Source organism: Poecilia reticulata, chromosome 5, assembly GCF_904066995.2.
Source record: "Poecilia reticulata chromosome 5, P_reticulata-male-v2, whole genome shotgun sequence".
Taxonomy (NCBI): Eukaryota; Metazoa; Chordata; class Actinopteri; order Cyprinodontiformes; family Poeciliidae; genus Poecilia; species Poecilia reticulata.
The window spans coordinates 9,745,708-9,760,800 of record NC_088834.1 but is presented as its reverse complement, the minus strand read 5'-3'; the positions used below and the strand labels follow the sequence as shown (position 1 = coordinate 9,760,800).

Sequence of the window (15,093 nt, the reverse complement as noted above, 5' to 3'; positions counted from 1 at the left end):
CACGTTTATCATGGGAAACAAACTGTATTTGGTTCCCTAGGTTAAGGCCACCCCAAATATAAAGTTCAAAGAATTTTGCATAATATACCCCTTTAAACACCAGATGCTCCTAATTTTTAAAGTTACCACTAAAGACTTTTTCACACAATGCAGATTAATTAAAGGTCCTACTTGTGAAATCAAACTCCAATTAATACCTACACACAAGACGGCACTTAAATGGTATAATTAAAAGATAATGATGATTCAGAGGTCCACGAAGTACGTGTTTGCTGAAATCCTTTTGCCTGAGAGATAACATTGAAAACTGAGACAGGTGAGTGTGAGACTCTTTGTGCTGCTATCTCAGCTTGTCAGTGTGACTGCCCTCCTATAGATATGTCACAGTTCCAGCAGAATCAACTCAGCTTGATGATTTGAAGAAGTGTCTTCATTTTTCATCCACAAGCTGTGCTGACACTTCACCTTGACAAAGAACTGACACAAACACTGCTGCATCTGTCATGCTGCGCAAACACAAACACAGTGTTGTTGCGGTATTAGGCAGTTACGCCACCATCCATTTAAATATGAGCACGTTAATTGGTCATTTATGTGTTTTGGCATAAGGTGCATGTTGTCTACATGGCAAACTGGCGTAAAAGTTTGGTCACTATACAGCAACCACATAAGAAACAGCCGGAGAGAACTGAGGTCATTAAGCTTCCCAGACACCTTTGCACATTTAATTCCTTTTAAATTAGTTTAGGTGTTAAATGAACCTGTGTTGGAGCTAAATTAAATTCCAAAGCTATCATTAAAAAGGTTTCTATTAAGGAGCCCCGGGTTGGGAAATTGGTTCCAAGAGCGTCGTGGCCCGATAAAGGCAAGAATATTTCTAATTTCCAACCCCCTGCACTCACTTTGACCCCATGGGGTTCAGCAACACGACAAAATACCCCATTAATTCCATCTGAAAGCTGGCTGCTTATAGAAAACCACCACAATCTGTAACCTCTGATGATTTGTGTGAAAGAACATTACCACTTACAAAACACTGCACTGTTTTCCAGTTCTACTTCAGCTTGGCACAAGGAACCTGAATTATTAACAAAATGATGCATGCTATTCCAAAATTAATTACTAGGCTGAATGTTATCCCTAATGTTACCAATAATCCATTATTAACTGTAAATACAACTGCCAGCAATGAGATACCAGAATGTAATGATTTGTTTGCCTTGTGAGCATATCAAAGGATAACACACTAACTATCTGCTGCATTTATAATGAGGTACCACACAGAACATGAAAACAAAAACCCCCCACTTTAAATGTGTTCATCTGAAAAATGAAAAACACAGACTCAGTTCCTAAAGGTTCTGTTGCGTTTTAATCACTTTGTTTACCTTCATGAATGATGAGCTAAGAATAAAACAAAGCAAACTGAAATACAGCTAAAAGTACAAATGTTTTTGTTTTTTTATCCTGATAATTAAAACAAGGAAACAAACATATTCTTATTGAACGTAATAAAATGAATGCCGATTTTTTCCATTAGAAACATACTATTAATAGAATGTTAATCCACTGTAGTCCCTCTACTCCTAAAATATAAATTATGAAGTCGTTGTGCAGTTAGAGCTCACAAAATCATGGCTAGCTCTACAATATCAACACTAAGCTATAATGTTTAATACAGTTTAAGACTTTTATTTAAAAACAAATTTAGTAAGAAGAAGGAACATCTGATGCAAGTGTCTTTAGGAGAGACGTAGCAGGAACTTGCAGCTCTAAACAAGGTAATACTGCAATTATTAAACAGATAATAACTGCTCCAGTCACAGCATCTGCCATGCCAACATCTGTGTTTAGATTTGATCTTGCAACTTCTTCCAGTGCAATATTGTGTCACAATCGTTGCAGTAAACATCCCATATAATGCAACATGACCTTTCAGGCTTAGGTTACTTTAAATGTGATATGCACCCAATTCAAAGCCACATTTGTGATGTTTAAAAAGTTTGACATCTGTTTGCTATTGACAAGCAAGACAGATTCTGACCACTTTTACCTGCTTATGAAAGTAAACTGTGTGATGGCGAGTCTAACCATCGCTGCACCGTGCACAGAACTTCTGTGAACCTGAAGCCCAACTCGTCTGACTTCTCTCCCCTGCCTCCGGCCCCTGGGCCCAGTCCACTTTGTCTAATAGAGATGTTGAGGAGAGAACGCAGAGGGGAGAGAGCTAAAAGTCTCTCCGAAGAAAGAAGCAGATTATATATAGCCACTGATTAAGGCAGAGATGGGAACATGACCTACATGCATAACAACATTTTCTCTCACTTACTGCTACAGAACAAGCCTCCGTCCAGGACCAGGACTCCACAACTGGGAGAATAACTCTAATTATAACACCGGAGTCGGATTTCAATGCACACCTCATTAATATTTCTCTCATTATTGGGTTAATAATGTTTTTAGAGGTGCAAGCGAGTTGGGAGAGGTTGCAGACTGCCACTGAACCTTTGTTTTTAGTGCACCTGTAACACAGGTAAAAATGACCACTGTCATCTTTTGTGTCTGGATCATGCATCAGATTATAGCAGAAACTGCTAACTCCCTTTCACACATAAAGCCAGTTTTCTAAAAATAGCTTCTCCACTGGAAGACACAGGGGACGAGGGGGAGAATGGGGAGAACAAGACAGTAAGAGAAAGTGAGAGAGGTTTTTCTCCTTCCTCATCATCAGATCCTGTCCCCATCATGCCAGCGACCGTGTATCCGGCTGGCTCCGACAGCGCCGGTGTCGGCAGGCAGCCTGGGAGAGCGGACCTCGCTGAGATTGAATCCAGGTCTTTTTATCAACCACCTGAGGTTGATTTAACACCCTTTTTCCTGGACAGTGAAAGAGGCTGATTACAGAGTCAGACATTCCTTCTCCCCCCCTCAGCTCCCTCAGCTGCTGCCCATTACCAGAGCCGCTGCTGCGCTGCGCCGCTTAGGCTCATACAGACACCGAGAAGAGACACAGAGGCAGGTCAAGAAGTCCAGACATGATCAGGGGAAATCTCTATGTGTGAGCGTAAATGTAACTTTAGATGTTGAATCATTTTTACTATTACTGTTGCACAACAGACTGACAATTTATTCGATTAAATGAGGCACATCAAGGGTAAGCCTTCACATTTATACGTGTTCTGATTAAGATAACAGGCCCAGATTTCACCTAAGTGATTTCCATAGCTGTTTTCATCCAGCTGAAAAGCGGATCTTGAATTAAAAAAAATATTTTGTGTTGAGTTTTTGTCATGCAGTCTGTATTTACATGTTTTTACTATGTCTGCTTCTGCAGGATTTTTGCTCCCATGTTGCCTAAACACAAACACTTTTCTTACTGTTTGCTTGGCAGTGTGATAAAAAGTGACAAGTATGTGGAGGTGAGTTCCTTGATTTTTAAGGCAAGTTTTATTTTGAAGTTAAAAAAATAGTTTTCTTCTACAACATAAACTTTTCACTGTAGGCTTAAACCAGTGAGGAACCACCTTTTAAATATTTAATAATCAGGTTCCCCATTAAATATTTTCTCATTCAATCCAGTAATATCTACATGAACAACACCGGGAGTTACCAGCCTTTTCTTCCTGAAGTCCCAGATTTGCATGTACAACAACAGCTGTGATTTGCCTTTTTTCCAGAATAATTTCTCTATGCATGTGCAATTTCCCAGCCCACTATCAAGAGTCAGTTCAGAAATTAATTATTTATACATCAGAAATATCTTTCCATTCATGTGGGGATTCTAGCTGGGCTATTCCAAAACATTAAAATTCCTTCCAGTCCAAAGAAACATTCTGTCAAACTCAAAATATTACCGTATTTTCCGCACTATAAGGCGCACCTAAAAACCTTCAATTTCCTCAAAAGCCTACAGTACGCCTTATAATCCGGTGCGCCTTATATATGGACCAATATTGAGCCACAACAGGTCTAGCAACTACGGTAAGCAGCTGCCAACTTCATTTTGTCCGTAGAAGAAGAAGCGCGCGGTGCATGCTGGGATAGTTGTCAGAATGCTGGTTGGTTAATAAAGTTTGACTGACCTATCTACCTACAGACCTGATAATCAGGTCGTCTGCAGATCATTTAGCACCATGTTCTCCATGAACATGCTGTGCGCGAACGGAGAAGAGTGACCATCGTCTGGCCACGCCTCGGCCCAGTCGCGGAAGGCTCTCCTCGCCGACCGAGGAGGGGGTTGGGGGGCAGAAGAGAGACAGAGACTGCGGCGGCAGCGTGTCGGTTGGTCTGTGTTACCCAGAAAGCAGTTGGGCACAATATCGCAACACCGTGAGTGAAACAATGACTGGGGCAGCCTACTATATAAAGTACTCGGGGACCACTTCTTTATTATTACACATCCACATTTGTACGGGAACCCTAACTGCAGCGTCTATTCTATGCGCCTTATAATGTGGTGCGCGTTATATATGAAAAAAGTTTTAAAATAGCACACCTCATTGGAGGTGTGCCTTATAATCCTGTGCACCTTATAGTGCGGAAAATGCGGTACTTTAAAGGATGGTGGTAAGAAAACAAGAAACAAGGACAAAATCAAGCATTGGTGAAAAATGGAAGAATACAAGCAAGGGAGACATAAAGAAAAAAGTCATGGACACAAGGAATGGGACCTACAATGAAGGAAAGCAAAAAGGAAGCAGTATATTTTCTTTTCTTTTCAGACATAACATACAGAGCAGACGTCTTCAACCCTGTCCTTTATGTTTTACATGCTTCCCTGCTGCTGCACACCTGACTTAAATGAATGGGTGATTTAAAGGCATCTGCAGCAACAGAAAGCAGGCGAAGGAGGTAACGCAAATGTTTGAATCAGTTGTGCCGGAGATTCAGAAACATCTAAAACACGCAGGACACTGGGCCCCGAGGACATGTTTGCCTACATGTGCCAGATTTTATTAAATCTAGACTGCATCCACATTGCAGTAACAGCAACTTGCGTTTGTATGACCTTCAATCACCTGCGTTATTGGTGTACAGGTGCGTGGGTGGGTGTTTGAGGGTACGTGTAGAAGTAGGCGTGGGTGCTTGTGAGAAAGTTTGTCACTTGGAGGCAACACCAACACGGTTGTTAGAGAGGTTAGAACAATAAAAAGCCTGTACCACTCAGCACCCAGGAGCAGCAAAGGGCAGGCGGACATGACTCTGAAAGGCAGCAGCCGCCCCAGGAAGACAAACACACCCCCACCTCCTGCTGCACAGGCCAAACAGACCGGTGCCTGCACATATTCCCAACATTACTTTATTCCTCATTACTTTCACAGAACTGTTACACACTAAAATCAAATTCCAAACAAGTCCATATTTTTCAGAGCATGTAGAAAACGTAAGAATTCACAAACTTCCGGATAGCTAATTGAAATTCAGAAAGTGTTACAAATCTGTGTGTAAAGGAAAACACTGAGGAACCAGACTTTCCCTTTACTTTTTTTTTTTTACTCTCAAGAAAAAAGTAAGTTTGTGCATGACAATCCAAGGCACTGCCCTTGCTTGTTCTAAAGATTGTGTTTGAGGCTCATGCAGTTACTTTCAACAATTAGAAATGTATCCCTCTGCAAAGTTGTTTTTGCTGGGATACTATTGTTCTAAAACAATTTAATTTAATGTAGAGTTCACATTTGTTTGATAAATTCTCACACTTTTTTGATGTTTGCCTTGATTTATATCTAAATTCATACTTACAAGTAATTCCTGGCAAAGGTCATTTGAAATACTTGCATTTTAGGGATTTTGATCTCCTTAAATATGTATAAAAGAAAGTAACATCATAAAATGAATTAAAAGCAGTCAAAATATCAAGTTAATGATTGAGCTAACTTTTAGTAGACATTGATTTGTATTATAATCTGACGATGTGACACATTTACAAAGACCAGTATATATTGGAATACAAAGAAATCCTGACTTCAACTTGAGATTTCTATTTTTTTCACTCTGAGATCACAAAGACATTATCAAGAAGAGCTTGTTTTGAGTCTAAATGGAATAAAACGCTTCAATCATCATATGAAAAAAAAAATTCCTTCGGCTTTTATGTGCATTGACAGATGGGCTTTTCATGACCTCAACACCTGAGCATGTGTTTCAGCAGCAAGGGAAAGGATTGACGGGAAAATGCAGTGCAGACCACTGAGCCTTTTCAGAGGTAACATACTGTTTACTTGCTTTTGCAATTACATGCACACTAAAAACCTTTACTGAACATTATACAGCCTGAAAGGGATCAAGCAGCACATATCTTTCTAGGTTAAAAGCAATTAAATGGTTTTAATTTAGTCAAATGTAGGTAGTTTAATGGATCATAAGTTACACAGAATAAGCTTCTTTCTAGGGAGGAAGAAAAATGAGTTGCTACAGCACAAGATTCTGATGTCTGACAAAATTTTAAAATGGTATCTTTATTTCTTATCAATTGTGCTCTTTGAAAACTGAAATTAAAGGCCGACAGTTTTTGTGCTTGCCAGGTAAACATTTTCAGACAGGCAATTTTGACTTTTTATTTGTAGAGTAAAATCTTCCTAGGAGAAAGTATCCTTGCTGTTATTAGCCTTGTGGATCTTACTACATGTTAAAAAGGCAAGAGACAATCTATGTCAGGTGTGTCCATGTTCTAAGATTGTTTTAAGATTGTCATGTAAAGCAAAGCAGGATGTAAAACAGAAAGATCAGCAAGGTTGACTCTGCAGTTCATTTTTATAGACACTTATAGCGCTGAATGTAACCAAGAACATAAAATGTATTGCAAACTTCTACATACACTTTCAAAAGATTCAAAGTAAAACTTACAAGTCATTAGAACTGTACATGACTGATGTTATGTCTTTACTCTTATTTTGCTTCCAATCACTGAAATCCACTACAGGACAAGAGAGAAGATCCTCAGTAGGTGTTGTGGTATGTCTGAAACATAAATTAGCAATGTTATATGATGTCTGAGCAGTGCTTGACCATAACTCATCTAGTCATAAGGTGAATCTGACTGACAACATGCAGTAACAAGTGGATGAGGTTAAGTATTTATCTCCTTTAATGCCATGTTCCATTAACCCCAAAACCTCAAAATTGTTTTGAGGGAACAATCTCAAAACCATTTTAACTGTCTTCAAAATGGAAGTAGCAAATAGGATTAGCTAATTACTGTGCTTAGCGACCACACTAATGGGTTTTGACTATCATCCACAGTGCAAACCAATAACAAGCAGCAAAATGTGGCACCCAACAGATGTTTATTTCTGTAAGTGTGGCAGATTCCATAAGATGTGACAGAGATGCAAATATACGGTCGCACAGACTTCAACTGCAATCTTTTTTAATTCATATCAGATTTTGAGGTCAGAGTTGGTGCCAACACCCCCAGGCTTTGAGAAAATTGGAAGAAAGAAATTTTGTAAACATCTTAAAAATGAAGTAGAGATCATACTCTGAAACCACAGGGGCAGAACGACTGAGCGAGAGAGCATGAACCAAGTTTACCAAAGCAATTGCCAGAATCTGCCAAAGTGTGCTGGGGAAGAGATCATAGCACCGCATGAAGTGGAGAAGATTTCAACGTGTGAAGTCTCTGTTCAATTTTAAAACCGAATCACACTCTGGAAGAAGATGGAAGGAGACACTCTGCTGTTATAGATAAAACATTCGGAGATCCATTTCTCACCCCTGACCCTGAGCAGCTATCTACAGCAGAACATGGCATCTGTCTTCCTTTTAAATACATTTTTTCTGGATCATTACATAAAGGTTTATAATTGTTTACAATGAATTATAACTTTATTTTTTTCAAAGTAATCGTGTATTAGATTTTGATGATAAACTGTGTTAAACTGCAGCACCAACACAACAGCTGCATCGCATTTAAACATGTATGAGTTTAAAGTATTTGTGATAGCTGTGTCCTTGGTTGCTGATGAGGATCGTATTGTCCAAGCTGTAGACTCCCAGTGCTGCTGCCTTTTGTGTGTCTCACATAATGGCTCTGTGCTCAAAACACATTGTTCAGGTTTAAAATTTACATAATGCTTTCACCTTGGCATTTCTGTCTTTTTGTACCTATGATACAAAAGATAATACTTGCAGTACACCACACACACGCACACAAATACAGTTGCACACGTCAGGGTCAGGCAACCTGTTCAGCTCAAACACATTACACAAACTAATAAGAGCTATTTTGGTCACACGTCCAGCTTTTCAACGGGTTTTACTTTGCTTTTGTTTTCGATTTGTGCAAAAGGAACAAAATTGACACACTGAGCACATGAAAAAGAAGTGAAAGCCGTTTTCCACAAGTCAAAAATAATTGATGTAATGCTAGAAGAGAGTTTCAGGTCTGCCAGTGATACATGTCATCCTAACAGGAAGAATATACTTGGCTCAGAAAAAAAAAAAAACACTCTGACCATTGGATCATTTTGTATCTTGTTATGGGTCAAATAAAATCGAGTGTGGCAGCCCACGCATTGTCCTGTCCAGAAGTCTCTGTGAAGCTCATTTTTTATAATGAACACCTAAGAAAGCCATCTCTCTCCTTTTTTATAAAAAAAACATTTTAACAATACTTTAAACCTCCTTGCAGCAGCAAGCAATCATTCTCAATGTTCTGTTGGTGGTATAATGATCTTGACAGAGCATGCAGTTTCTCTCTCCTATTTTATCCTCAAAAGTATTTTTTTTTTTGCTCCAACAAGGTACCCCAGCCGACCTATTTGTACATGTGTGTCAGAGCAAGCAAAGCTCTTTGTTTTCTTCTCTTAATAAAATACACTCTGCAATTTGACAAGACTCCCTCAAAAAGAGGAATAAGATCGATATTTTTCTGAGTTAAAGAAAATCTCATAAATTTTTAAGAGGCTCCTCTTAGGTTTTTGGCTTTTTTTTTCTTATATTCATTCTCTGTTTGTTTTCATCTAAGTGTCTGCTCCCAAAGTGCAACATGCAGCTTTATCCCCCAGCAAGAAATGTGAATTACACCCCAGTTATTAATAAATTCTACCATTTTAAAAAGCTACTGAGCACTCTCATAAACATTAAATTAAACCTTGTAGAATCAAATAGCAAGCAATGCTTTAGTTAGAACTAGAAGTCTATCCATTTGTTTCATGTTCTTAAAAGCCATGTGTCTCAATGTGACCTTTGGTTAAATTGAAAAGTCTATGGGGAGTGAGAAATTTGATTTCCAAGAAGAGTGATGTTGAACTGATACATTTTTTAAAACTAATCTTGTGCCCTAACAAGCTGGTTATCTATGATCATGGCTGCTGATGGGGGGCCGAATGAGACGTGGTAGGGGGAAGAGGGACATAATTTGGCCCCTCAAACATAAAATTGTTCTACATTTATCTTAAATAAATGTAGAAATAGTTTTTTTTGGTCATAATTTACAGATCAAACTAGTAATTTAAAAAGAAATTACAATTACTTGTGTTTGGGTCATCAAACAAATTGTACATTAAGAACAGTTTGTTAACGTGAATGCACAATGTACATGCCACAGATACAAATGGGATTTAACATCTAATAACTAAATTAAGCATAACTGGCCACAAATCTGACTGCAATATGCAAACAAAGTGCTTCCAAATTGATGCTCTTACTTGTAGAACATGTAGTAACGGGTATTAATGGAATCAAATACACCAGTAATGGCTGGTGGGATGTTTGTGAAGAAGTAGCACTTGTACGGAGTTGATGCATTCAAAGCATTCAAATATTCTGTCCCACAGTCATGATTGGCATTATATAATGCCTATCATAATATGTTTGGATTTCAACTAGAAAGTAAGTGAGCAAGTTTTATTTATTCATCAACCTGATGCAACTGATGATTATGCTAATGACAAGACATGCAACACAACATATTTTTGTTTAATTGTTTGCAATGTTTGTGTTTTGAATGTGTGCATATGTAATGGCTTGGACTTTAGGATGCTTAGATTGGACAGAAAGACTTTTGTGTTTGTGATTGTAAATCTCAAGACTTTTTTCATGATTCAATAAATAAAAGCAACAATTTCTTGCACTCATTTAAACCATTTGGGACTCTGAAATGAGTTGCAAGAGTGTCGAGACATTTTTATCTCTGTTTACATTTTCCACAATGCTAGTGGACAATTGATTCTTTAGGAAATTATAATTTCTGTTCAAACCCTTTCCTTCTTCTGAGCCCAACGACAGAAACCCTTTAAGTGAACTATAAATTCACCTTGCCATTCTGAGTGAGCATGAGGGAGTGATTAGGAGCAGTGAGAAATCATTATAAAGGTGACCGAGCATTTCTCAAGGGACACCACCTTCAGACATACAGAGAACTCTCACTTTGTAATACAGTGGAGCAGCTTACACAGACACCAGCTTTGCACAAAATGCTGCAGCAAAAGATAAAATTTCACCACAAAATATAGAATCCTTCTGAGTGAATCTTTCACTTCATCTTCAGATATAAAACTTGCATCCAGATCAAACAACTGAAGTCAAGGAAAATCTTGGGATCTCATCTGATAAATCTTACCAGCTTTAGTAGGATCTTTTCATTATAAGCATGTTTAGAGAGTATTCAACCACTGCCTGATCAAATAAAACAAACACCAAACTACTGCAGACAACACACACTGGCACTCGCAAATAAGCTGTGAAGTACTAAAGTGCAGAGGCAGGCTGCCTCAGCACTCATTTAAAAGTCAAACTGGTTTTCATAAATAATTCAGTCAGTTGAAAAACTCAAAATAAACTCATCTAGTGAGTTTATTTAACTCATAAATAGTAATTTGATTTGTAAATACTGTGCACATCTGTGTTCTACTTACCCTAATGTGGTCATGGTGACAATGGTGTACCAGAACGAAGCTGGGATGCTGGTAAACTTGCTGGAGCTGGAGCCCTTCTCTGCATAAAACATGACCGTAGCGAAGATGATGATGGCCATGGTGAGCGAGAAGAGGAGAAAGCCCAGCTCCGAGGCACAGCTCTTCAACGTATAGCCCAGGATTCGAAGCCCCTGGGAGTGGCGGGAAAACTTGAAGATACGAAACACTCGGAAAACTCGCAGAGTCACAAAGGCGCCACTCACGTCCTCGTTGTTGGTCATCACAAGGCCAATGTAATATGGCAAGATGGCCACCACGTCGATAATGCTCATCACAGAGCGCATGAAGCGGTAACGGCTGGGCGCGGCAAACAGGCGCAGCAGGTACTCCACCGTGAATATCATGACGCATGCAGTGTCTATGCAGAAGAACGCGACGGTATAACGTTCACCGCATGGCATGTCTTTTTGGTTGGTGGTAGTACCACAGGGAACAGTCTCCACCACATTGGTGATGACCGAGATGGCAATGAAGAAGCCGGTGACATAGTAGAAAACCAGAGCCAAGGTGGAGGTGTGGGGATTCTCAAAGGCGCGCCACATAGTCTCTCTGAAGTTCAAGTTGGGCTGCTTCAGATCTTTGTTTTCCTCCTGGTCGTCCTGCAGCCGCTCCAAGTTCTCCCTCTTCCTGTCCTTGTACTCTTCATAGCAGCAGTCACCAATGATCTCAGGTATGATTCCGAAGAAGGTCAACTCCTCGTCGTAGGCCGAGATGCACTCATGACGGGGGTAGTGGAGCTTTCCTGTTCGGTAGAAGTTAAGGATGCTCCTGAAGGCGTCAGGGTCTCGATCAAAAAAGTACTCCTTTGTTTCCTCATTGTAGAAGAAGTCCTTCTCTGAGCTGCCCAGCAGAGTGTCGGGGTATCGATCCAATGTTGTTCTCCATGTTTGAAAGCGTCGTCCGCTGACATTAAGGATGATCAGCTCATCTTGTTTTCTGCTGTTGTCTCTCGGAGCAATGGGCATGGGACAGTTGGCTACAGGCATCCAGCCAATGGCCGCAGCCCTGGCAAAAGGAAGCCATGCAGCTACTCCGGTTGCCATTGCGAAGCAGAAGGTTGGACAAAGGCTTCCTTTAAATGTGACTGCTCTCAAAAAGAACTGGCATCTAAAGAACATTTGTACAAAAGAAAAGAAACAAAAAAAGGTCAAAATCAGCAGCTGCACAGCTGAGAAAATGATGATTGCCGATGAAGCTTGTATACTGAGCTTAAAATCAGTTCACTCTATAAAATGTCTGACCACTCAGCACACGGTTGTTCAAATCTAACAGAAAAAGTTAGGACTATACCCACCATGACATTTTTTGTTTAACTTCTCAATTGTATCATTAATGTGTCACATTACAAGGACCAACATACAATGGAGGTTTTTGTTTGATTATGTATTTATTTATTTTTCATTAATGGGATTAACACGGTTAATTCAGTTTCTAGCTCAGTGGTTCTTAACCTGGGTTCGATCGAACCCCAGGGGTTCGGCGGAGCCTCTGCCGCGGAGGTAAAGACACACTTGTGTAAAGTCGTGATGACGCCCCGCTTTGCCATCACTTGCTGCAGAGGATCACGTTACATTGCTGAGCCAATCAGAGCTGCGGAGGAGCACTGATTGAAGGACTTCCACTCAGCATGGATTTGAACTTGTGTCTTTAATTACTTCAGCAAAACTCACCGTTTTTCCCAAATTCTGTAGCTTTGGGTGTACTTCTAAATCTGCTCCTTAGTCGCATCTTTTCGGGGTTGCTACTGCCTCTAGTGGCGTGGGGGTGGTAACACAGCTAATATAATTACATTACTAAATCAGAATACCGCAGTCTTTGTTATTCATTATTAATTTGTCATTATCTTAAGAATGTAGAGCAAATTAAATGACCCAAACGAGACCTTAAAGTGGTTCCAGTTTCTCTCGAAGGTCAACCTGTTGAAACTGTGGCAAATTTTAAATACCTTGGGTTGTTCCTGGACAGTCACCTCAACTTTGCTGAAAACACTGAGTATATTTTGAAGAACTGTTCTCAGAGACTCTACCTTTTAAGAAGACTTAGTGATCATGGGGTGACCCAACTAGACTCTAGTTGGGTCTTGAATTTGGGTGGGGGGGGGTCATATTTTATTTCTCACTACAGAAGGGTTCAGTGAATGCGCATATGAAACTGGTGGGTTCAGTACCTCAAAAAAGGTTAAGAACCACTGTTGTAGCTTATAATCTTTTTTGTCTGAAACATGGCTGGGTCCCGAGTCTGTGACAAAAGCAGCTAAACGGCAAGAGTCGAAGATAATGTGTCCCGATCATGGTCGTTTTACTTCTATATAGCTTTGGCTTCCTAGACAAGGAACTAAAAATATAGTTTTCTCAATAAGCTCAGCAAAATTTAAACTAATAAATATCAACCTATTCGCCCCGAGCTGCACCATTACTATTTAGCAGCGCAGAATAGGGAACTGAATCAAACCTGTTGAATAGGAACAAGGGAACCTGCTGAAGATTTAAACAAGTAGAACGTGGTTAATTCGGCACCGATCTATATTACACTAAAATGCATTTTAGATCAGTCATATCAATTTCTGCATTTTCCTTTGACCAACAACGCATTTCCATCCAAAACGCAAACAAATAACTTCTCCAACTATTTCAGAATTTGCTCGTCTGAAATACTAATATTTTAAAATTTAGATTTTTTTAAAAAAATAAACGTACTCACCAAAAAGGAGATGAACTCTCTTCAAAGTCAAAACATGAGAGTTTTAATGAACACCGAGTCCGCAGGTGTCAGAGAGAGAGAGAGCAGGAGCCCGCCTCCATCCAGCGAGCAGCGCGTCTCCTCCAGGATGGATGGATCGATAAACTCCCGTGGACACGTTTCCGAAGCGGAGCAATCAGTGCTTGGATCACTCAAAGAAGAAACGGTCTGGTCCGAGATAATGCGAGTGTTACCTGGCGGACTCTACATGGTGGCTCCTTTGTTCTGCCGTCAGTGTTTGGAAAGTGAAATGTGATGGAGAGGAGCGGCGCGCCTCCTTCTCTCCTGCTCAGAGTACAATGCGAGTCTCGCTCACTGAGGCAGCTCCGTGTCAGTCCTGCTTCTCCTCCTCTCTGCCTCATTTTACTCATCTCAGACAGACCAAGCTGTCACTCAAAGCTACTCCAACACCACACTGTTGCTTTTCGGACATGTTCTATTAGAAATAATGAGCTACATTCATTCAGAGTTAAATGTCCAGTGTTTCAGGGTGCTGATGAGCCTCTGCTAAGCTCAATACTCAATAAGTAGCCAATATATACACTGTAAAAAAAAACGGGTAAATGTACTGTAGAAATGTGAAGGAATTTCTCAGTTTTTTAGTTTTACAGGTATTTGTACCGTATTTCACATTTTACGCATTGCATCATGGGAACAAGAACCTTCGCGAAGCACGAAAACTGGTCAGACGACATTTCAAGCTCGCTAACCGGACCCTGGAACATATATCTTTTGGACTTCGGTTGGATTAAGAGAATGAGTTACCTGCCACCTCCCTGGTAAAGTAAAATAAGTAAAAACACATTCTTTTCTGTGAATAATGTTTTGAAATATTTGTAGTTGACTTCGTTTGACTTCCTGAGACTCCTGGCACAGTCTGTAATTGCAGACTGTTTTGCAGTCTTATTTTATTTTATTATTTTTTTTACAAAAAAGATATTTTTTACAATGCTGTGTTTGCTTGTGTATTATAAAAGTAAAATGCGGTGATTGCTGTATTGCTAGTGATGGGTAAATGAGGCTTCGTGAGGCGTTTCGACTCATAGCAACACTGTATTGATACTGTGTCGATACTGTATCACTCAATACTGACACCTGCTGGACATTAAAAATTCCTACAGGCAACGTAGTGATTTGATGACCAAGTCTGTACAATAAGATTTAAGTCTTTGTATTTTATTAAATATTATATGTTGTATCTTCAGTTACATTTAAAATATATTTGTTTTACAGTCAATAAAGAATGTGAACATGTACCATAAAGTGAAAATTTAAGTGAATGTGTTTGGAATGAGGATGCATGGACTGTTTTTTTTTTTCCCACACATTTTTATTAAAAAAAAGTTTTTAAAACCTTTTGAAATTGTTAGAGACGTTTGACTGATAGACCAGCCCACCAGGTCATGTCTCCATGTTTGCAGTTATCAATAGTCACCCC

General features: G+C 39.6%; 1 protein-coding gene across 1 annotated transcript in view; it reads right to left on the bottom strand.

Moving 5' to 3' along the window:
- The window catches only part of LOC103464376 (A-type voltage-gated potassium channel KCND3-like), an 82,866-nt gene extending 68,888 nt beyond the window's left edge, over nt 1–13,978 (bottom strand). Inside the window, exons 1-2 of the mRNA XM_008408426.3 lie at nt 13,617–13,978; nt 10,857–12,023 (exon numbers count right to left, since the gene is read on the bottom strand). Coding sequence (XP_008406648.1) covers nt 10,857–11,959 — 1,103 coding nt within the window. The 5' untranslated portion in view covers nt 11,960–12,023; nt 13,617–13,978. The remainder of the gene's footprint in view (nt 1–10,856; nt 12,024–13,616) is intronic.
- Nucleotides 13,979–15,093: the final 1,115 nt, after the last annotated feature.